Source organism: Xylaria bambusicola (assembly GCF_022495145.1).
Source record: "Xylaria bambusicola strain CBS 139988 unplaced genomic scaffold F5B22scaffold_51, whole genome shotgun sequence".
NCBI lineage: Eukaryota > Fungi > Ascomycota > Sordariomycetes > Xylariales > Xylariaceae > Xylaria > Xylaria bambusicola.
This window is the reverse complement of record NW_025953604.1, coordinates 142949-164025: the sequence shown is the minus strand read 5'-3', so window position 1 is coordinate 164025 and position 21077 is coordinate 142949. Positions and strand designations below refer to the sequence as shown.

Here is a 21077-nt window from a genome sequence, read left to right as displayed (position 1 = left end):
CCTACCTAGGTAGACTATCATAGTTGCTGGCTACAAGGGACCTCGGGAGGCTGCAGGCGTACCACGCTGGCAGGGGTGCGCCTAACGATGGGTAGCTATAAGCTTCTTTGCCCCTCCATCGATTTATCACTTGCTTCGATCTGAGACGACAGACCACATATCACCACACACCAAACCATTCACTTTGGAGACAGACATTTGGATTAGCGATTGGAATCATGGCCGACAAAGGTAAACATAAGTCTTATAGACGAATCCCAGCTACTTTCGCTTCTTCAATACTCCTTCTCACCACATCTCTCCACCCAAGCATAACCCCCACCATGGTCCAAGCTAACCAGTCCAGATCTCACACCTGAGCAAGAGGCAGCAGCCCGTGCAAAGGAAGCCGCCGAGCAAGCCGCCCTGCCGTACAAATGGACTCAGGCAATCTCCGAGCTCGACATCGTCATATCCTCCATTCCCGGGAATCTAAAGAGCCGTGATCTCGTCGTCGAGCTGAAGAAGCAGAAGCTCAAGGCCGGCATTAAGGGTCAGGAGCCCATCATCGACGTATGTGCTTATCGTCTTCCCTCCCCTTCGTGTGTTCTTCGTGTCTATAGTCGTCCTATACTCCAAATCCTCAGCCACGCAAGGCCACAAGACGCCATCAGCGTCTAGAAATTCTTCGAGGCAATAAGAGTCTAATCCACCCCGGACAGGGCGACCTTCCACACGCGATCCAGACCGAGGATTCGACCTGGACCCTGACGACGGCGCCAGATGGCACGAAGACAATCGAGATACACCTGGACAAGGCGAACAAGATGCAGTGGTGGGCCCACGTCGTCACAAGCGCCCCCAAGATCGACGTCACCAAGATCCAGCCCGAGAACAGCAAGCTGTCCGACCTCGACGGCGAGACGCGCGGCATGGTCGAGAAGATGATGTACGACCAGCGCCAGAAGGAGATGGGTCTCCCTACCTCCGACGACCAGAAGAAGGCCGACATCCTCAAGAAATTCCAGGCGCAACATCCCGAGATGGATTTCAGCAACGCCAAGATTAGTTAGTTAAAGAGATACCCGTACAAAATAGAATGAATAAAACGACATTAGACATTTCAAGACGCTGGAGTGTTATAGGTGCTCTATGATCAGAAGTAGGGATAGCTGCATTGCAGCTTTGTAACGTTGGATGTCACCGGCCATGCGGCATCAACGGTATTTAGGAACGAGCAGAATGATCTGAAAACTTGGCTTCTTATTATGCATATGAGCTCTATTTAAAGTTGCAGGAGCATAGTTATGAGCTTTAAAAGTTTTAGAAGAGCGAGTATGGCATGTTCAGGGTGAAACGAATTGCCGTCTTCCATAGAAGAGGTAGACGCATTAGAGAGCCCTGTCCAGTTCGATTTTGGAGACGCCAGTAATGTCGTAGCAGATTGAGGGCTGCAACGCATCAATTGTCAGATTATTGAGCGCTCCGTTCGGCTTGCCGTGATACAATGACTAAGAAGACCGAGAAAAATCTTACAAATAATACGCACCTTTTGATATCGTTACAATGTGAATTAGCTTGGCTCAAATTTGAAGGCGTTGTACTATGAGCTACAACTCCCGTGCTTTGGCCACAATAGGACTCTAAGGGTGTAATGGCCTTAGCAATACGGTTTCACTTTCATGAATGGAAGTCCTGGGTCACAAACTCAGCATCGTTGAGCTAGTACATCTCCAGAACTTCTAAGATTTGGCCAGTCGTGCAGCCTTGAAACGGCTGACTCTCTTGGGCCCGCCCTCCTCCTCTTCCAGCGGCTGGATAGGGTCTGTGTTCTCCTTGAGAAACCCGCCTTGCCGGCCGATCATTCTGTTCCGCATTTTGTAGTATTCTTCTGTTACCTGCTGATGTAAGAAGTTGGCGTCGAGCTCATCCGGTTCTTTGATCGTGCCAGATGGCTCATGTTCTAATATTGTAGATGATAGCGTTTGGCCCTCTGGTCCTGATGGTGCGTATATTGTGGCATCGGTGGGCTTCTCCGGTGCCATCGGCGACACTTGTGGTACCGGCACACCGCTTGTTCTTTCCTTCCGGAATCTTGATGGCTTTCTACTGGATGCTGGGGCGTTATTGCTTATCCCAGAGGAACGACGCTCTATCACGTCGGATAGAGGGTCGACTTCGGGCAACTGTGTTGGCTTTGCTTGAGATGAGGCCGAAGGTTCAGCAATGTCGAGGTTAGAAGCAAACCTGACACTCTTCTTCCCGTCACCCTGATGCGCAGACATCATAGGTGCATCGCTGTTGACAGGAGACATATCTGAGCCGTTCGCGACGGCAGCGGATTCTTCATGTCTGACCGTGATACGACCGATGCCTTCACCAAACTCATCATCCTCGTCGTCACCAGCCTCTTTCTGTTCACCGAATGTTTGTCTGCTGAGTCGCTCCTTCAACTCGAGCATTTGGCGCTTATACTCGTCATCCACGACCCCGGATGTCGACCTTCCCCATTGATCTTCATCGTCATCCTCCTCTTCACTATCGTCGTAGCTCCAGTCATCGTCACCTGATCCTTCCTCGAGGGCGAGCTCTGCGACTATGGGTGCCATCTCGTACATCATTGTCTCTTTATTGTATCGTATCATATCTTCACGTAACTCGGCATCTTCCGGCGATTCATCAGCGGGCATAATTGGGTCTGAAATTATGTTCTCCTGGTTCTTCGCTTGTCGATACAATGCTTCTATTTTTTGAACAGTACTATTGGGCTTCTCTCCCTCGGCCTCTTTTGTATCTTCCGCGAAGGTGACACTTTTCTTCTTGAGCGGCTGTTTAGGGCGAGAAGCCTCAGCGCTAAGTTTTCCATGAGGTTCTGATTGTTGCCTGGAGTTGGAAGACTTGGAAGACGCTGCATCAATAGAGTCTGATGCATATCTTGTTGTAGTAGACGCGATCTCGTGAGGACCAGAGGGGAGTTCTTTAATACCAGCTTTCTCAAGCGCTTCTAAAAGTTGTGGCTGATTATTACCTGGTTGTCGCAGGGTATACGAGATGACATTATCGTCGTCATCTAGCTGCTCGCTGATCTCGGTGATAGGCAAGCCGTCTTCATCGGTGGCCTCGGGATTTGTCACCACTCGTGTGGCGGCGAGTTTGTTCTCGGCGGCTTCGAGCTGTTTCGAAAGCGTGGCTATGTTTCTCGAGACGTAATCCAACCGGTTAGAGACAGTGCTGATGACTTGATCGCGCTTCTTGGAGTCGTTGCGACCGAAGATATCAATGAGCTCCTTTTCATTGACCAACTCGCCTTTGAAGGCCTGCCGTGTTTGAGTAAGAGCTGCGCGCGTGGCTGTCGACGCCAGAGCTCGCACATCCGTTCGCAAGGCGTCGTATTCTTGTTTCCATTGTTGCCACTCGTCAAGTGCTAGGATCAGCTTGTCGACTTGTGCCTCGAGCTGCTCGAGCTGCTTTTCAAGGTCTTGAAATGGATCTCTGACAGGGGTCATGTTTAGGAATTGAGTATACTGTGACAAAGTTGGGGATCTGAGGATGACTGAGGATGGAAATTTTGGATGTGCATTATTTCTGCAGTGGCGGGAATGTGACCAAGTCCATGTGGGGGCGGTACTGTAACGCTTAGAGGTGCTAGCTACATACAGCATGTAGTTGGTACCCACTACCTACTTAACTTCGTAGACATTAACTTCATAGACCCGAGAGAAGACTTTTTCTTCTTCTCGTCATCTATGGGAGAAAATGAGGACAAATGAAAGAACAAGAGAAAGTGGAGGGAAATCCTTATACCAAATAGCTATAGTGGTGTACATACTCATCTAAAGTAATGTAGATGGCTACTGTCGATCTTCTGCAGCAATGCAACAAGAATAAAGGAGATCTCCTTGGCTCCATTGAATAGACTTCTTAGCCAGGCTTGTCCACGTGCTTTCTGCCCTTTTGATTTCCGCCAAGCACAGGCTTCGTATATTGAACATCAAGCGCAGGAGAGTAGGTAGATTGAATCAAGTATGGTGGTTTCTCAGGGGAGAAATACTAAGAACAAGCAACAAGTATGATCCTGGGAGAGATTCCTTGCCTTCGCGCCAACGTGGTACTCAATTTGTTCCTTGTCAGTACATATATGTAGACACTTCCTATGTGGTAGGTATCTTACTGACCAAGTAGTTATGATATACCTAGATACTCTTTCCTGTGAGAGTCTTTGGCGGCTATCCGCCACGGCTCCAACTATTCAGTCCTTGATTGAAGAGCGAAAAGAGAGCGAAAAGACAGTGCACTGAAATGCAAAAGACCACGCCATCTACCGGTAGCACCTTGCCCGGCGTTGAAAGCCCCGTCCTGCAATCAGCCAAGCCAGGGGCTACTATCCAACCAGCAATTGGTGGAAAGTTTAGCACCGGCGCTGTATCGCATTAGAATTTCCCCTTTTGGCTTCTCTAGATCTCGTACGGTCTCCTTTGTCTTCCTATTTCGCACGACCGTACGACGGCTCCGAAGGTCTCGATCCACATGTCTCCGATTGCCTAAACTATTCCGTCAATGACTTGAGCACCTCGTCCCAAATGCTAACGCCATCGTAGTTAGGGTCATCTCTATGCGACGTTGAGTCAATGCTGAACCATGTGCATTAAATTCGTCGATATATGCCAAAACTACTAGCCCGCCGCCAGCACAGCTCCACGGACCGGGCTCAAGCTTCAAACTCGGTAACCTAGTCCGGGCTTGTATTCGGAAGAAACCCCCTTAATTGCAGGGCAGCAAGCCAAGGGGAGATGGCGCCGCGTATACAAAGGATGTGGGGGGTCGGCGTGAGCCTTTTATGAAGAAATCGCATCTCGACAAGTCTGGTCAGAAACGAGCAGACTCGGTCTCACCATCTTGCCCATCATGCTGTGGCCAACGTTTTTCAGCTTCTTGTTCGCCTGGGCCGGCGTTGTTCGCGGCATCACGGTTACTTCATCGAGCGCATCATATGTTGTCGACACTGCTAGTTCGTACAATTTCATCGTGACGATTAGCCGCTCAACATGTGACATCACCTCACTAAGGTTCTACGGGACTGAGTACCAGTACCAGAGAACTGGAAGTCATATTGCGTCGGGGCTCGGCAGCGGCACATCTGTAGGTTGATCCAGCTCATGCTAGTCCCCTTACTACCGTTCTAACATAGTCTCAAAGGTCTCGTACACAACCAGCCCCTCTGGTGACACTGTCATCTTTGCTTGCACGCAAAGAAGCAGCTCATTTGATCTTACGCACTACATGGTCTTCCGCAATGGCGCGGCCAACATCTGGAGTGAGTAGTTCTCGGGTTACTTGGTTCTTGTTCCTGTTCCGAGAACCGGGGGGGGGCTTCAGTGTTGACTAAACTGAAGCTTACCGTGGAAACTCTTCGCCCTTTTGAACAATTTTATCTTATACTTTGGATGACGTATGTTAACCCTGAGTCTCATAGTGGGCACCAGCATCAACCAGGAACCGTCAATTGGAGAGTTACGATACATCTTCCGCCTGACGGGTTTGAGCGCTGCCTACCCATACGGTGAGGTCTCGAATACTGCAGGCGGTAGTGCCATCGAAGGCTCTGATGTTTATAACGTCAATGGCCAGACGCGCAGCAAATTCTACTCATCTGAACGCTTTATTGACGAGAAGGTGTATTGTGCTACCGATTCTGGTGCTACTGTTCACGCTTGTTGGGTACGACCAAACCACCAAGCTACTGAGAAAAGCTCTGGCGGGCCTTTCTTCCGTGATATCAGCTTGAATAATGGCGGCGACTATCAGTCAGTGACTTACTACAGTAAGCAATTCCCTATTTCCCAGGCCCAAATTGAAACAGAATAGCTCATTGTGAGCTAAACCTATTCTGCAAAACAATTGTACGCAAGGCATGCTTAGGACAACAATTACTGAGCTTTGGTGTTGTAGTGAACTCTGGCCACGTCCCCACGGAATCCTTCCGAACAGGTTTCCATGGTCCGTATGTCTTCTCTATGACTCGCAGCGGTATTCCTTCCGCTAGCTCCATCGATGTATCTTTCTTCGACAGCCTCAACCTCCAGAACTACGTCCCTATTTCCGGACGCCGTGGGTATATCAAGGGTACCGCGACTGGCGTGTCTTCGAGCTTCCCCATCGTCGTCCACTGGTACAACAACAATTACCAATTCTGGGTCTATGCCAGCTCCTCCGGCGCGTACACCTCGCCGCCTATGCCTGCCGGCTCCTACACAATGAAGCTGTATCAGGATGAGTTCCTCGCTGCGACTCAGACCATCTCCGTCACAGCAGGCTCAACCGTGACCTCGAACATCGCGGCGACCGCGGTAGCTCTAACAGGGTCGAGAAACACCATCTTTAAGATGGGTGACTATGATGGACAGCCAACTGGGTTCCTAAATGCGGCCAATCAGCTACGCATGCACCCATCAGATAGACGGTATGTATTATCATTGACGAAGATTAAGTGCCATCTCTACTAACGCCTTTCGACAGTATGTCGAACTGGTCACCAGGCACTGTCGCTAGCACGGCCGCCTCTTCATGGCCTATGGCTATGTTTAAGAGCGTTAACAATGGCCAGAAGATCAGCTTTTCGCTCCCAAGCGCCGTGTCTGCTACTGCTAGTATGTAACTACGAGCGTTCTATCTCCTATTTCCACTAAAGCCGTGTATACATACACTCTCACTTGCCTTCACGATTGGATATATACCCTATGCGGCGGCCGCTAATATGGGCTCTATAGCGCTCCGAATCGCCACCACTCTCTCCTTCGCCGGTGGACGGCCACAAGCCATCGTCAACTCATATACGTGCCCCGCGCCCGCTGCCCCCGCGAAGATCGATAGCCGTGGTGTGACCCGCGGCGCATATCGCGGATACGGCGAGATTTATGAGTGCAGTATCCCTGCTGGTAATCTCAGGAGCGGTAGTAACACCATCACCATCAACGTCGTTTCTGGCTCGAGCGGCGATGCATTCCTGAGTCCTAATGTGGTATGTAGTCCATAGTTCTTATTTGTAGACTCAACATTGTACTAATGGGTTCTACTTCTCTAGGTTTTCGACGCTATTGAGCTTTTCTACTAATTCCAGAAGGGGTTGTGGAAGGGGTTTCGCGGCAGTCATGCCATAGCTTACTTGTCAAGCGTCATATAAGCCGCTGTTTCCTCTCACCAGGCTCCCTGATCGTCGTTCGTACTAGACGACACGGAGGATAGATGTGCTTAGAGCTTGAAACAAGTTGGTATAGCCAGCAATTATATAGTCGCTAAGGATAAACGTTAAATGTTCTCTTTCAGGTGGCAGTATACAGTGATGTGTGTATTGATATATATACGATCTATGTTTTCTATGAGTTTGTTACTGTGTTCTACTAGCTTGTTTATCCTTGTCCCTTACCTCCTGTCGCCACCTCATCCCTTTCCGGACAACCAACACTAAGCAGGGCGATACCACCACATAGAACGACGCAATAATGGAGAAAGCTTTGCCGGGTTCCACGGCGGATATTAGGGGGTCGATCGCAGCCGACATAGCCGCTCCCAACAGGAACTTGATGATGTTGTTCGAGGCTGATGCGGCAGAGGCTTTCTCGGGTCTAATATCTGTGATAAGCGCACTGAAGACGCTTGCTACACCGGACAGCCCTAGTCCTAAGAGGAACACGAGCACTACTACAGCGCCAATCGAAACCTGATTTTCGACCGTCCATCCCCATGCCGTAATGACGATGATGCTTAGGATGAAAAACGGTACGAGGACCTCGATTCGTGCTCGTTCTATGGGAAACTCAGCCAAGTCCATGTGTTGACCTTTGATGACTGTAATATTGAGGCGTTTGGCGTGCCGCTGGAAGTTCCAGTTTAGTCCTTTGCCCACTAGTACCACAGCGACTACCGACCCTAAGGCTAGAGGTAGATACAAGAGGCCGATTTTTAGGCCATTATAGCCGTAATATTTGGAGAAGAGGCTGGGTGCTGCAGTTCCTACGGCGTAGAGACCGGCAAATAGAAGACCACCGTAGCTGGATAGGAGGAACAACTCCTTCTCAAATAGAAGGGTCAGCGCGCTAAGGAACCGAGCCCAGGGAAACTCCGCTTTAGGAGCTTCTCCGGTAAGTACAGGTGTAATGCCTGTCTCCAGTTCGTGCGACTGGTCTTTGTGGCGGTTCTTGAATAGTTGCAACAAAGTCTGGTTGGCTTTTCTCGGCAGAATCGAGCCATCCCCTACGATTCTGCGACAAGTCTCGGGAAAGAGGGCAATCAGGATAAACAGATTAACACCTGCCGTGATAGCGAGGAACCAGAAGATATTCCGCCATCCAAGAAACTGCGCGATCGCTCCGCCAATTACGGGCCCTATGCTAGGGCCCAGGATCGTGGGAAGTGCGAGGAATGCAGCGTACTGGCCACGCTCTGCGCTGGTGCTTATGTCGGCCACTACGCCCTGGCAGAGGGCTTGTGTAGACGAGATGGTGATCGACTGCACCGAGCGCAAAGCTAGTAGGCTGCCGTACGAGTTGGTCAAGGCGAGCGCTACGTCGGTAGCGATGTAAAGAACGAAGCAAATGATGTAGACTAGCCGCCGACCCATCGCATCCGCATAGCCACCGATGAATATCGGCGTAACGCCCTGGAATACCATATAGCTTGTAACGGTCAAGTTGATCTTCTTAGTCGAGGTGTGCAAATCGTGGGCGGCATTGTTGAGCGCCGGTAGGTATATTTGCGCCGTCCATGATGCGAAAAGCCCGCTGAACGCGGCGGCGATCACGATTAGCCTCTTTTCCCGTGATGTGTATACCGAATGCGCTCGCACTATCTCGACGGGCTCGAGTTGTGACGATGGCTTGTCGGGATCAACAGCAACAGTGTTGGAGACAACAGCGTCGTTACTCTTCTCATCCGGCCATTGAATTGTTGGTTCAGTAGCCTGCACCAGCGACAAGGCCTTCTCGTCAGAGGAGATTGGGCGGTCTGACGCCATTGGCTGCAACGGTAAGCTCTACACAGTAAGAGCTGTGTACACAATCTGCCACAGATGGCGCTCAGAACGAAAAGGGATTGATGAGGCTTTCAAGGTTCCTAGTAAAATACCTAGTAGTAAGTCTCACTTCCTCCCCAATTGCCGAAGTGTTACGGCTGAGGGAGTCAGGTCACTGGCGCGAGAACCGCGGGCACCGTGCTCCTCGCAAGACATCACTCAGTTGGGATTGTAGAAATTCACACCCTCGCAAGAGAAAAAATTGCCTCTCCATTCCGGTCAGGTCCAGAACACAGTTCGCTAATTGTGAAGATAGGGGCATTCAGGCAAGCATGGATCAATTGGGGTTCGCATCTCGCTTGAAGCAAGGCAAGACCAGCGCGAAGGATCAAGTCCTCACCCCAAAGGATAGAAGAATGGAAAATCGCAGCGAGCTGACAGCGGGCCAAGCTACCGGTAACCAACGTTTTCACTTCTCCCCCTGGTCTGCTTGGGTATAAATACTAGTGATATAGACAGGGCCTCTCCCAAAAGCGCATGATCTCCGAAGCAATCGATCAAAAGCGAACAATACGCTTTCATACACACGGTGTTCTAGCAGAGGCCAGATATCGGCAACAGCCAGCTAGGTAGGTAGGGTGAGCCGGCTCGAGCCGGGACTACTGAGACTCACAGCAAGTCACAGAACATGGGTTAGAGGCCTATATTACCCCGAGATCTTCAGTTAAGATCGGGAAGACCTATATACCGAACGACCTTCCCGTAACGGACGTAGCATTCTAGAACAGCCAAGTTTGGGCAGATGAGGGTCTCAAGGGGCGGGTTCAGAAACACAGCCCTTGGACTGGACCCAGGAATGAAGGAATGAAGGAGTAGGTACGCGCTACCAACTGCAGCTGTCTATGGCTATTTACTTACGGTCTCTACTATGTAGGCGCAATAGAGCGGCTTTCGGGGAGATAAGCCGCATCTGGATCTTGTTCAGAGAGCCAATCCACTCATTCCTTGCGTGCCGGTCAATCTGCACTATCTAACGGTAGAGTGCTAACAATTGCAACCATCCGATACTGACGACATCAGATAAGGGCAAGGTCAGTGCAACACCGGTCCATCCAATTTGGTCACAGATACCCAGTGTACACGTTCTTTTGCTCTATACTATGTACACTAACTGGCCTCTGTTATGGGTAGGGTTGGTCATAATTAGCCCACCCTCGGTTGACATCCCGCCCCAGGCGGTCCGTTGATGGATCCGATTTGGTGAATGCAACTTTGGCAGAAAACAGTCAACACGTGTAGGCGTGTAGCTAAAGGTACGCTATTACCAGTTAGTACCTAAGCCAATATCACCACAATGTTTCATCGTGTTCTCTAACCTTAGCAATAGCCGTGTATTGCTTGCCGCTCTCGCTTGGCTGACCTGTCAAAGTTGCATGGATGCTGGTATAATATCGGTATACCATAAACAGAAGAAGAACCATACTGTACCTCAGCTTCTTGCTTTTACCCTGCCATCTCGTAGCGGGGTTTCTCGTCGCGTATATCCTTGGCGCATCGCCACCAGCGAGCTGCATGTTTTATTCGGCCATAGATTAGGGAACGTACTCCGTACACAGTACTGTTGCAGCTTACAGAACCCTGCTCCAAGTAGGTATTGGTTGGTACTTTTTTACGCCGTACCGTACATCATGAATTTGTCGAGCTTTTATTGTTAGCAGTCTGCCTATGAGGAACTACACTTCGAGGGCACAAGACTGAGTTGAAAAGAGTGAAAGAAAGCCTTAGTATGTATAATACGAGGACTGGGCTACATAACCGCTCTGAGCCTTGGAAGTTGGAAAAGTCCTAGACGTGCTTGTGTGATTTGATAGACTTGAACAACGCGCCGTTAGATCATCAACGTGGCGCTTGCTATGCACAGTTATTCTCCGGAACTTGCACAACTCTACCTGTTGATTTTGTCCACTAATCTCAGCCTCTACTCAGTCCTAACCAAAGCACATCACAGCTTTTGTGCAAGTTCTGGCGAATGATTCTATGTAGCAAGCGCCACGTTGATCATCTAGCAGCACGGCCGTTCAAGTTTAACCAGTTATGTACATCAGCTCGTGTAGATGATATTATGTATTTACTCTTATAAATATACTATTTAGCCTAATCAGCTAGTCCCAAAAAAGGCTCAACCTTCTATTTCAAGATATGAACAGTCGCCCAGTGATTTACATGGAGGCCTCAAATGGTGTTTTAGTTCGGCTGAGGTGCCACGTATTTCTGTAATGGCCTCCATAGCTTCACCGGTTGAGCTAAGTAATAGCGGCGGTTAGTCAAGCTAATTAACCACCTGTTTTTGTGGTGGAAACTTACTAAGACTCTCACGCCAATGAGCTAAAGCGCCAGGGCATCTAGAAACCATTGTGATTGCTGTGATCATCTCCGGGTCAAAGCCCCTAACTGCATGTCAGTATGGCCCATAGCGACTTGATCGGACCTTCGCGAGCGACTTACATGGCTGTGTAAAGGAAGCAGCCCTTCAAGTCTGCATTAGCCTTGAGATTCCTCTCGATGAAATAGGGGTCTTGGCTAGCATATTTGTCGATAGCCAAAGACACCTGAATGAGAGGGTTTGCCTCAACTTCTTCCTTGTATTTGCCCATGAGCTCCTCGATGAGCGATAGTCGAGGATCCCTCGTCTTGTAGATACGGTGACCGTATCCGAAGAGTCTGCCCTTGCCCCTCTTGACGCCCTCGATGAAGTAAGGAACTCGTTCTGGTATGCCAATGGTTGCCAACGCCTCATATGCAAGGTCTATCGCACCACCATGCAGTGGGCCGTAGCCACAGATAAGACCAGAAGTGGTAGCCGAGACTGGATCTATGAGGGTAGAGCCCGCATGCAGCATTGCCGCTGTTGAGTTGGTGATCTCATGATCGGCATACAAGATCCAAAGCTTGTTTAAACACTCTTCGGCTTTGGGGTTCTCTTGAGAGACCCCCATCATGAACAAAAGGTTGCCAAGAAGCGACCTGCTCGGTTCTGGGGGAGTGAAGCTCTTACTGTTCTTGTGGCAATAGATAAGTGCTATTGTCGTAGCCAGATACCCAATTGTCCGCACGAGGGCCGCGTCAGCAACCTCTAGTCGGCCTTGGAACATAGCTTTCTGCGTGTGACGCGTGGCGCAAACGATCTCATCTGCAGCTGCAAAAGCGCTCATACCCGCGAGCATCATTGGCATGGTTTCAGCATCGCAGCTGGATTCGATGTTAGACTCATTAGCATCGCCATCTAGGGGTCATGGCTTGGATCAGTGACATACGGAAATGCTGATATCACGTTGATAACAGTATCGGGAGGGTTCATAGCCTTAGCCATCCCCTGTCGGACTTGATCCTTCTCTTCTTGGGAAGGGAGATGACCCCAGATGAGAAGGTGCATAATATCTTCGTAAACATGGTTGTGAAACAACTCTTGTATATCGAGGTCGCGATACCGAATGGTACCTCGATGACCATCTCTGTCATACCGCTCTGTTAATTTGCAGTTTCATGTCAAACGATGAGTTTGCAACCTTACATGAAGGTGATACTAGACTCTACACATGCTGTGTTCTGGTAACCTGTATCAAGAATACGAAGCCCCCGAGGAATTTGATGCCTGTTCTTGACGTCCTTTTCGCAGTCATCGTCTAGGAAACTGATCTTTCCAATGTCGGCAGCCCGGATGTATCCATTGTCGATAGGGATCTGATATGATTTTCCCGTGCGGGAGTCAACCACATCGAGGTGTGCCATTGCGTGTCTGATGACCTGAGAAAGGAAAACTCGTGAGGATGATGATTATTGCTTGACCAAGAGTAAAGTGAGGCATGAGCTAAGAGCACGATTAAAAACAAAAAAGTATGAACCGAATGAACTGAGTTTTACGCCCCTTACTCTGGTGACATTGATGATGTCCTCCCGTGAGAGTTTCCTCTTTTGATGAAGACCATGTCTAGACTTCACCCTCGCTAAACGACAACTTCATTTAGAATGATTATACACATTGCGTCCTGATCCATCAATCCTGCCATCCTGTAATCCAGATACCTAGGCGTCTAGACCCTGAGGCCCTGTCACCCAGCGGTTACTGCGTCGTACAGATCCTACAATCCTTTAATCCAGTATTCCAATACTCCAACAGTCCCAAAGCCTGAGCCATAGCGTTCTAGACAGCTCGGCATGCATACTCGCCGCACATGGCAACATGGCACGAGCATGGCACGAGCATGGGCTTATATGGCGGTTACATCGTGAAGTCTCGATAGTAATACTCAGTAGCACCGTTTTCGGATAAATTCATATAGCTTCAACGTCCCTTTCCGTACCAGTACGTTCTATGCTCACCACAACACTCCTGAACTAGACACATCTCAACTCGAATCGGTTTTTCTTTCTAATTCACTGCATCATGGCTGTTGCTGTCGCATCTACTACCGGCCTTATTGGCATGTGGAATGGGACTCGAGATGGCAAAGAGGAAGGTTACGTTGACTGGGCTTCAGGCAAGACTAATGTTAACAACCCCAAAGAAGTCAAAATAGAGGTTCAAGATATCAGAACACTCAACCCTCAGCCTACTTTCGAGACTGACGGCTATGGCCTTGTTACTCATGAGTCTTCCTTGACCTCAGAGCAATTCTTGGCAGGTGCTACCCCTGAAGGTAAGATCCATTCAAAGAAGCCCTTCAAATCGATTGTATCTAACGTGTTTTAGGCAAAGCACTGATTGAGGATGTTTACTTCAAAGAGGTTGCTGAGTTAGTCAAGAAGGTCACGGGATCGCAGGATGTGCTCCCCTATGTCTTCCGTATTCGCCAGAACAACATGCGTCCAGGTACTTTCTCAACCGAGAAGCTTTCGCACACGGCTCTCCCAGTCGCACACGTCGACCGGGACGACGTGACGGGTGAAAACGGTATGCGGGAGCTGCTAAGCGACCGAGCAGAGGAGCTCCTCAGGAAGGGTGTCCGCTACGCCCAAGTCAACGTCTGGCGGACGATCGGCGAGCCCATCCAACGGTGGCCTCTGTGCTTCGTCAACCACAGAGACGTCCCCAACTGGACCTACGCCACACACATGGCGCGAGTTTTCCCTGAAAACGACCCGCGGGTGGCGATCCGTGGCGAGAAGAGCCATGACAGCGTCCTCAAGCATGACCCCAAGTACGTGGCAGAATCCACAGCATCCACCATGGCGAGACTGACTTTCTTTGTGCAGCTACAAGTACCACTATGCCAGCGCCCTCGATGTCAACGAGGCCCTGGTTTTCTCATCTTTCGATTCTGATATCAAGAAGGTTATCCCACACGGAGCTTTCTGGGACGACTCGAGTCTAGAGGATGCGCCTATCAGGCGATCGATCGAGGTTCGCTGTTGGGTAGTCTTTGAGTAATGCTCTCGTCGTATAGTTATTGAGGGTCGAGAGGGTGTATATGCAATATTTGTGGGAGGATAGTATCTTTAATTTTGAATACCACATCGGTCGCGTAATTGGCGGTAGGCAAACGGCTGTAAAAATGCAATCTTGATTTGGTGCTACAAAGTCGGAAGTTGATCTGCTTGGCTAATCGTGCAACCGTCGATCTGCAAACTGATCGTCACGAGATATTCCCTAAATTAGTAAAAAAATTACTAGCCTACATACAACAGATCGGACCGTGCTACCGTTGACAGCCGGGGGTCGTTGCATCACTCACTTTAAGCGTGATCCGCAGACTCTGGCAGACTACCGTAGGACAGTCTGCTTAGGGCTGGTGAACGTTAGGCTTTTGCAGATTCGCCCTTATCTCTCAAGATTCGTGAATACTACATGGCGGGTCAATAGCACCCGCGTGGTTATAGGTTTATATGCTCTCCGTCATATTTGGACCCTACATGCGACACAATGCTACCGATCTGTATAAAGCATGCTCGGCATAGGTAAATGCTCCCTCTTATGCTCCGTAGACACCCCATTTCTGTAGAAATGGCAGCATGAGCTGAGGTAGTGGTTGGCGGTACAGTATGTTTGTCACATAAAGTGGTTTTTTTTAGAACACTTTCATATTCCCGTTATTGACGCTTTCATTTAGTTGGTGGGATTCGAACGTCGTCTAGATGATGCTCCTTATCGACTATTGATGAATGCAGGGGTAGCATAGTGCCAAGATATCGTTATAGACAGCTTTTTCCATCAAATCCATTTGCTCTAATTGGCTTCAAATACCTGTTTAACATGCTTGGCATTCTGAAACGTCCCTCATAGGGGTATCGTACATGGTATGCTGTGTTGTTTGGGTAGCATCCAAAAGGGAAGAGAGCATAGTACTTTCAGCCCCGAAATCTACTGTAAGCGAGTCAAGTATTTGCTCCCATGCGGAGATGGCAGGCATGAGCATCCCACCGTGTAAGTAAGACGGGATATGTTATCTGTACTACCTATGTATGTAGGTATACTGACTCTCAGTATCTCCAATCACGTGCGTATCCCACATACATGTATGGCACGTTATACTATGTAGGGAGGTGAGATGGAGTGGGACTCGTGCCACGCAATAGTTGATCTATTGGGCGTGCTTCAGCTTGTGTTCCGTTGATTATGGGACATGAGTTTTGCGCTGGTCTGTCTGTTTCCCATTTGCCCAGTCTTGGGCCCATCTCAGCCGCCAGGGAGATGTGACAGCCATAACGAATTTCATTTCTGCTGTTGCTTCGTAACAATACAGCCATTGAGACTCGGTTGAGATATCTCCACACACAAAAAACGCTTCGCTAGTCCCCAAGTCAGAGCCCCGTCTTTAACCCAGTCTAGAAAAAAGTACCCAATGTCCTGAAAACAAATTCTGAAATGGTACCTATCCTTGTCATCTCGCGTCCATATGCATCTTATTCACCTGGTACTCGATAAGCATTGTGGGACTTTAGTACGCCGTAGAGCTTAGCTGTCCGCGTCAACACCGTAACAAAAGCCTGTCTCCTCCACCGCGCATGTCGCTAAGTGATCCCACATCGCCGTTGAAGACTTGGCAACCATTTGATCTTGGCCCATGCATGTTGCTGCTGCTGCTGCCATGGCGGCCGCTCGAGGATTCTCTAAAACAGCCAGGCGGCTGGGCCGTGGCCGACCGTTCGAATATCGTCGAATCTTGTTGCAGCTCTGCTTGGCTAGATGGGTGTCTCTTGCAGAGCTCCGGGTAAAAATAGCCCCACACAAGGGGCAAGTGCACTTGTTGCTGGCGCCAGATTTCTCCTTCATATGTCTCATGAGATTACTCTTAGATGAGAACTCGCGGCCATTGCATCCGTGCTCCCAACACCGTGGTTTCTCGTCACGATCCACGGGTATGTCATTGTTCGGGCCATCTAGCAAATCCAGTATTGCCATAGGTTGATTTAATGTTGTCGGACACGGACTAGGTAATACGAAGCTGCTCGATGTCTGCTGGCATGAAGCCACTGAGGTGTGTAGAATACTGGTGCCATCGGGTAGACCGCTAATAGCATTGTTGTTATCAAGTCCGAGAACGCTGCTGCTACATATTAGTTGCTGCTGACTAGTCTTCATTATAGTGACTTGCCGGTGAGAAGGATGCTGGTTGTTGCAACCAGATGGTCCACCGAATAGGAGAAACTCATCTAGCAAGCCAGTGAAAGTAGCCAACGGTGTCGCGTGTTCATGAGTTTCTTCGGGGTCACCTAGTCCTATATGGAAGGGGTTCTGTGATGATTTATAATCCATATGTTATATTATAACTGGGTAATAGCCACCTGAGCACTTGTCAAGTTGTAAGAAAACCGGTTTGTGGAAGTAGACCAAGAAAGATCCACCTGTCACGTTCTTAATTTTAGTGAACAGCGAAATCAAATAGGTAGTAAGGATCGAAGCGTCGGGACACGCCGTCTTGATAGCTTTCAACCGCCTCAAGGTCACTCCGCCGTTCCCGAGGATAGCCTGGTCACCTTATGACTGGCGTTATGATGGACTCACTCAAATTGGCTCGAGTTTTCCAGCCCCGGCGCGACAACGACTCTAGAACGGGAGAGCGTATCTGATTGCCATCTTGACAAATCGGGTTACTTACTCGCCCCGATGTGTCAAGCCCCGACATGTCGATCCCCTACTGAGACGGCTCAATTGTGATTAAGGCGGACCGGGGCAAAATATTGGTTACAGCATTCATGCGAGCGTTTGAAGCTTCCTCAACAGGATGGGTCGCATTTGGCTATGCCAAGCCGATGCGAAAAACCTTGCACCTGCAGCCAGTAGTGTGCCCTCGTTTAGACAAATATGAAGCATAAGCAACTTGCAGAAATAGGGACTCACTGGCGCCACGTGACTTGATGCAGGCCCTTCTCAACGGCGCCTAGAGGCTAGATCAGCTACCAGAGAGCCTAGGACTTTGGAAGCGGGCGGGGGGTGAACACACGGGTGTTCTTGGCTCTGCCGTGGCCGTTGTGCCTGGAGTTACATTGTGGCCTTCTACCCGGCTTATTGGTTGTTGTAGACACGCTACTGCTCGCCTGAGGCAAAGAGGGTGAGGGCGGAAACGGCCATGACTTCCCTGGTGTTGGGGGCTTTTATTAGAAATTCTACCCCTGGTAGCCCGGCAAAGATGAGGAGCCGCTTTATGGTGTTGTGCACGTGCACTTCACCGTTGACCATCACGACAGTGGCCAATCATCAATATCTCGGCTACCCTCGCTGTTGGGATAGCAGTTAGCCGTATAGATGTGTTAACACGAAGTCACATGTATGATAGTATGTGAAAAGGTATGCTAAAAATATATCACGTATAACATTGAATATTCATTACGCAGGAGTAGCCTGAGGAATAGCGTCGTTAACCTAAGTGACACAATAACCTTGAGATACGTTCCTCATAATGTCTATGCTGAGGGTGAGGTGTGAAATGCCGCCCCTGTCATGGCCAAGTACAATCCTAGAGTATCGGAGCTGAAAGAATTGTGGACTTTTACAACATACTCAAACTTACAATGATCTTCTCCCTAACTCTCAGGTCGTGTATATAGTCCTATTCTTGCACTAGTTGAAAATTATACGCGATTCATGACAATATATGTGTTCCAATATGGATTCTTCGCTTTCATATCACGCGTTGTATTATGATAACCAATTCACTACTGTCATTGGACTGAAAATGCTTCTTATGTCTGTGGGAGCTCTGCTGTCTACCCCTGACCTGCCTCCTTCAGCATTTGTTGAACTTGCCCCGGGGGCCCTAGGGAGGTATAGATATCTCCAAAACGCTAAAATTTCCCAGATTTCGCAATCCGCAGCTAGTTGGATTCTATAGTAAGGCATGATATTCTACTGGTGGCAAATAGATTTCTTGTTACAATATGAGGTCTGAGAGAAGTATTGGGAATCACGTCAACATTACCACAGATAAGCTGAATTCATTCAATCATCTTATCTTTGGCAAAGTTGCTTTAGCTATCCCGATGTTAAATCGGCACGTGAAGCACTGTCAGGATGATTCATCATGATACATACTTCGCTGCGGGGTAAGATCTATTAATCGACCTCGACTATCCAACTGTAAAATAGTTATCATGGCCCACAGAGAATCGCCTTGAACGAACGCAGTAAAGATGAAGGGAAAATCTCAGCATGCCATTGTTTTCGGAGCGTCCAGTCTGATTGGCTGGGCCGTCATAGACCAGCTGCTGCGCTGTTACCCACAGGTAGGCGCTTTCTCTAAGATCACCGCTGTCACGAACCGTCCGATCAAACTTTCCGAATGTTATTGGCCTGAGCCAGGCATGAACCGTCCAATACTTCAGCTCGTCTCGGGCGTTGACCTCCGTGATGGAGATGGTGTTACGCTATCCCGTACTCTAAAACAAGTAGTCAAAGATATCGACACCGTTACTCATTTGTTCTATCAAGGTATTTTATGCAACATAATGAAATTTTCGACGATAGAAATTGACGAGCATCAGTATTTGCTTCGGTCCCCGAGGATATCGAGGAGGTTGCAGTGAATGGACATATGTTCCAAGCAGTTATAACTGCCCATAATTTGCTTTGCCCAAATCTTCAATTTGTGATTTTCCCAGGAGGAACACGTGTGGGTACATATGATTCGATCTTTTGTGCGAATATTGCTAACAATTTTTGAGGGTTATGGGATTTACACAGCGGGAGGCATTTTCACTCCTCCCTTGACTGAAACCATGGTGAACAACCTTCCATGTGACTACGCGAAGACGCTTGTATATCTCGCGTATCGTGAGATGCTTACTGCGGCAAGTGAACAAAAGAATTGGACATGGTGTGAGGTCTGTCCAGATGCAATAGTGAGTCTCTATCTCATTACAGGGAGACGTAACTAACGCATAATGAGATTGGCTTCACTCCAAATGGCTCACAGTTCAGCTTGGCACTTCATTGGGCCCAATATCTATCTCTGTATGCCCACAACCATGGCGTTGAACTAACGTCCAAAAAAGCCGGAACATCTGCAGTCAAAGTAGCTTTCCCCGGAAGCACAGCTGGCGCCAATTCCCTCTTTTCTCCAGTTTCCGCCACAACACTTGCACGCTTCATGATATACGCCTCTCTCCACCCAGATATATGTGGTGGCGGACAATTATTCAACATCGCCGATAGCGAGGTACCATGCACTTACGGCGAGCTTTGGCCGCGGCTCACGAATTGGTTCGGCTTGGTTGGGACCGGGCCCGTTGAGGACTCAACAATAGACCAAAGCTCCTTGGCGGTTGGTGAGCTGCCTGAAGCAGCTCGTGCTCCAAAACCAGGAGAGTACATAGCACGACACAAAACCGTTTTTTCTCAGTGCGGAAACGAGAAGGCCATTGACAGAGGCGTTAGTGCTGGGTGTCGACAACTAGATAGCGTGGGTTATTGGCTTACCTTCGATAGGCACCTAAGTCTTAAAAAGTTGAGGGAAACAGGCTTTAAAGCAGACAGGGACCCCATTGAGGGCTGGATAGAGAGCTTCGAGATGTTTAGAAAGGCCGAATTAATATTGTAATGCGACAATAAGATTGACATAGGTAGAAAGCTACAATACTTGGCTTTAGGTGGAATCCTGACTGCTGTTCGTCCACAGAATATAAGCATATGTCCAATACACCAGACTAGCGGCCACGATAATATATGCTTTGTTTCTAATTTTTAAGATAGGTTAAGTAGCTTGGCAGTGTTTGAAAGTCGTGTCACATGTAATATGGTAATGAACACCTAAAACCTAATTAAAGTCGTCGAGGCTGCCGGACTAACTTTTCAACGACTGTGTAATTATTACGCCCCTGGTGTTTATACTATATGCTATGTCTATCACAACAATTCCCATTCGCATAAATGCATATAACCCTAAAATTCTAGATAGAGTCATGGGATCACTAGTCAATCTAGAGTAATAATAAGGGTAGCAGCTCATTGTCGGGACCGGGGACCTGACCGCCGGGGTAACCCCTATACACAACAATATACGACTTTTGGGTATTATAATCGTAAATATGGGCATCTCGACCTTATTTAATCACATAAACACTCTCACTAGCTATAATTATTCCTAATGGTACAAGTAAATACTAGTCGAATTCAAGTTGAACGCGGTCGCTCTCGTAGTAAGGTCTGACTGAAGCCAGAGGTCCGCTTCATTGACTCCCCCTGACTGGCCGCAAATTCAAACAGCGCGGCTCAAAATTTTCAATTCTGTTTCGGTACAATGATTGTGAATTGTCTGACACTTGCGGTAGTCATCGCCCTTGAAGTCGAGTCTGTGATTGGGCAGACCAAGTAGAGCAACAGTTCAGAAGAGCTCGAAACCTAAAGCAAATAAATCTAGGACAATTACACGACGCACCAAGAAATTCACTCTGTTAGAAGATACCAAAGAGCACTTGTGTACGCCCTTCTGGATTTAGGAGGTGTCGGCGCAAGGTTATGATCACGTCACGTGTATCAGAGGCTGCTACGTCGTCGGTGCCTACACCTTCTGGCATTCCGTGCCAGCTTCAAAGTATGGAGCGAGAATCACAACGTAGTTGTTGTACTGATCACCTTACGAAAAACTACACCGACGTT

The 21077-nt window shown here is 48.8% G+C and overlaps 8 protein-coding genes across 8 annotated transcripts; 4 read left to right on the top strand and 4 right to left on the bottom strand.

Annotated features, from left to right (window-relative positions):
* Positions 1 to 218: 218 nt before the first annotated feature.
* On the top strand, positions 219 to 1052 carry F5B22DRAFT_638903 (HSP20-like chaperone; the record flags this gene model as incomplete). Its single annotated transcript, XM_047977654.1, has 3 exons — positions 219 to 231; positions 347 to 552; positions 702 to 1052. 3 exons carry the CDS (start codon positions 219 to 221, stop codon positions 1050 to 1052), a joined length of 570 nt encoding a protein of 189 aa, XP_047827171.1.
* A 669-nt stretch (positions 1053 to 1721) lies between these two features.
* Positions 1722 to 3485, bottom strand: F5B22DRAFT_650248 (Prefoldin subunit-domain-containing protein; the record flags this gene model as incomplete). Its single annotated transcript, XM_047979287.1, has 1 exon — positions 1722 to 3485. The coding sequence occupies one exon, from the start codon at positions 3483 to 3485 to the stop codon at positions 1722 to 1724; it is 1764 nt and encodes a 587-aa protein (XP_047827170.1).
* An 806-nt stretch (positions 3486 to 4291) lies between these two features.
* F5B22DRAFT_428485 (polysaccharide lyase family 4 protein) lies at positions 4292 to 7227 on the top strand. The gene is made up of 7 exons (XM_047971738.1): positions 4292 to 5118; positions 5176 to 5293; positions 5453 to 5800; positions 5929 to 6439; positions 6496 to 6626; positions 6747 to 6997; positions 7061 to 7227. The coding sequence occupies exons 1-7, from the start codon at positions 4885 to 4887 to the stop codon at positions 7088 to 7090; spliced, it is 1623 nt and encodes a 540-aa protein (XP_047827169.1). The 5' UTR covers positions 4292 to 4884; the 3' UTR covers positions 7091 to 7227.
* A 136-nt stretch (positions 7228 to 7363) lies between these two features.
* On the bottom strand, positions 7364 to 8989 carry F5B22DRAFT_638900 (major facilitator superfamily domain-containing protein; the record flags this gene model as incomplete). Its single annotated transcript, XM_047977653.1, has 1 exon — positions 7364 to 8989. The coding sequence occupies one exon, from the start codon at positions 8987 to 8989 to the stop codon at positions 7364 to 7366; it is 1626 nt and encodes a 541-aa protein (XP_047827168.1).
* A 2241-nt stretch (positions 8990 to 11230) lies between these two features.
* Positions 11231 to 12775, bottom strand: F5B22DRAFT_638899 (citrate synthase; the record flags this gene model as incomplete). Its single annotated transcript, XM_047977652.1, has 5 exons — positions 11231 to 11289; positions 11351 to 11433; positions 11492 to 12235; positions 12301 to 12498; positions 12558 to 12775. 5 exons carry the CDS (start codon positions 12773 to 12775, stop codon positions 11231 to 11233), a joined length of 1302 nt encoding a protein of 433 aa, XP_047827167.1.
* Positions 12776 to 13430: 655 nt separating this feature from the next.
* On the top strand, positions 13431 to 14414 carry F5B22DRAFT_638898 (uncharacterized protein; the record flags this gene model as incomplete). The annotated part of the gene is made up of 3 exons (XM_047977651.1): positions 13431 to 13683; positions 13737 to 14184; positions 14240 to 14414. The coding sequence occupies 3 exons, from the start codon at positions 13431 to 13433 to the stop codon at positions 14412 to 14414; spliced, it is 876 nt and encodes a 291-aa protein (XP_047827166.1).
* Positions 14415 to 15834: 1420 nt separating this feature from the next.
* On the bottom strand, positions 15835 to 16981 carry F5B22DRAFT_428439 (uncharacterized protein). Its single transcript, XM_047971737.1, has 2 exons — positions 16579 to 16981; positions 15835 to 16530 (listed from the first exon to the last, which is right to left on the bottom strand). Exons 1-2 carry the CDS (start codon positions 16737 to 16739, stop codon positions 15939 to 15941), a joined length of 753 nt encoding a protein of 250 aa, XP_047827165.1. The 5' UTR covers positions 16740 to 16981; the 3' UTR covers positions 15835 to 15938.
* Positions 16982 to 18567: 1586 nt separating this feature from the next.
* Positions 18568 to 20155, top strand: F5B22DRAFT_621895 (uncharacterized protein). Its single transcript, XM_047975920.1, has 4 exons — positions 18568 to 18911; positions 18965 to 19092; positions 19145 to 19321; positions 19369 to 20155. The coding sequence occupies exons 1-4, from the start codon at positions 18614 to 18616 to the stop codon at positions 20017 to 20019; spliced, it is 1254 nt and encodes a 417-aa protein (XP_047827164.1). The 5' UTR covers positions 18568 to 18613; the 3' UTR covers positions 20020 to 20155.
* The last annotated feature ends 922 nt before the right edge of the window (positions 20156 to 21077 follow it).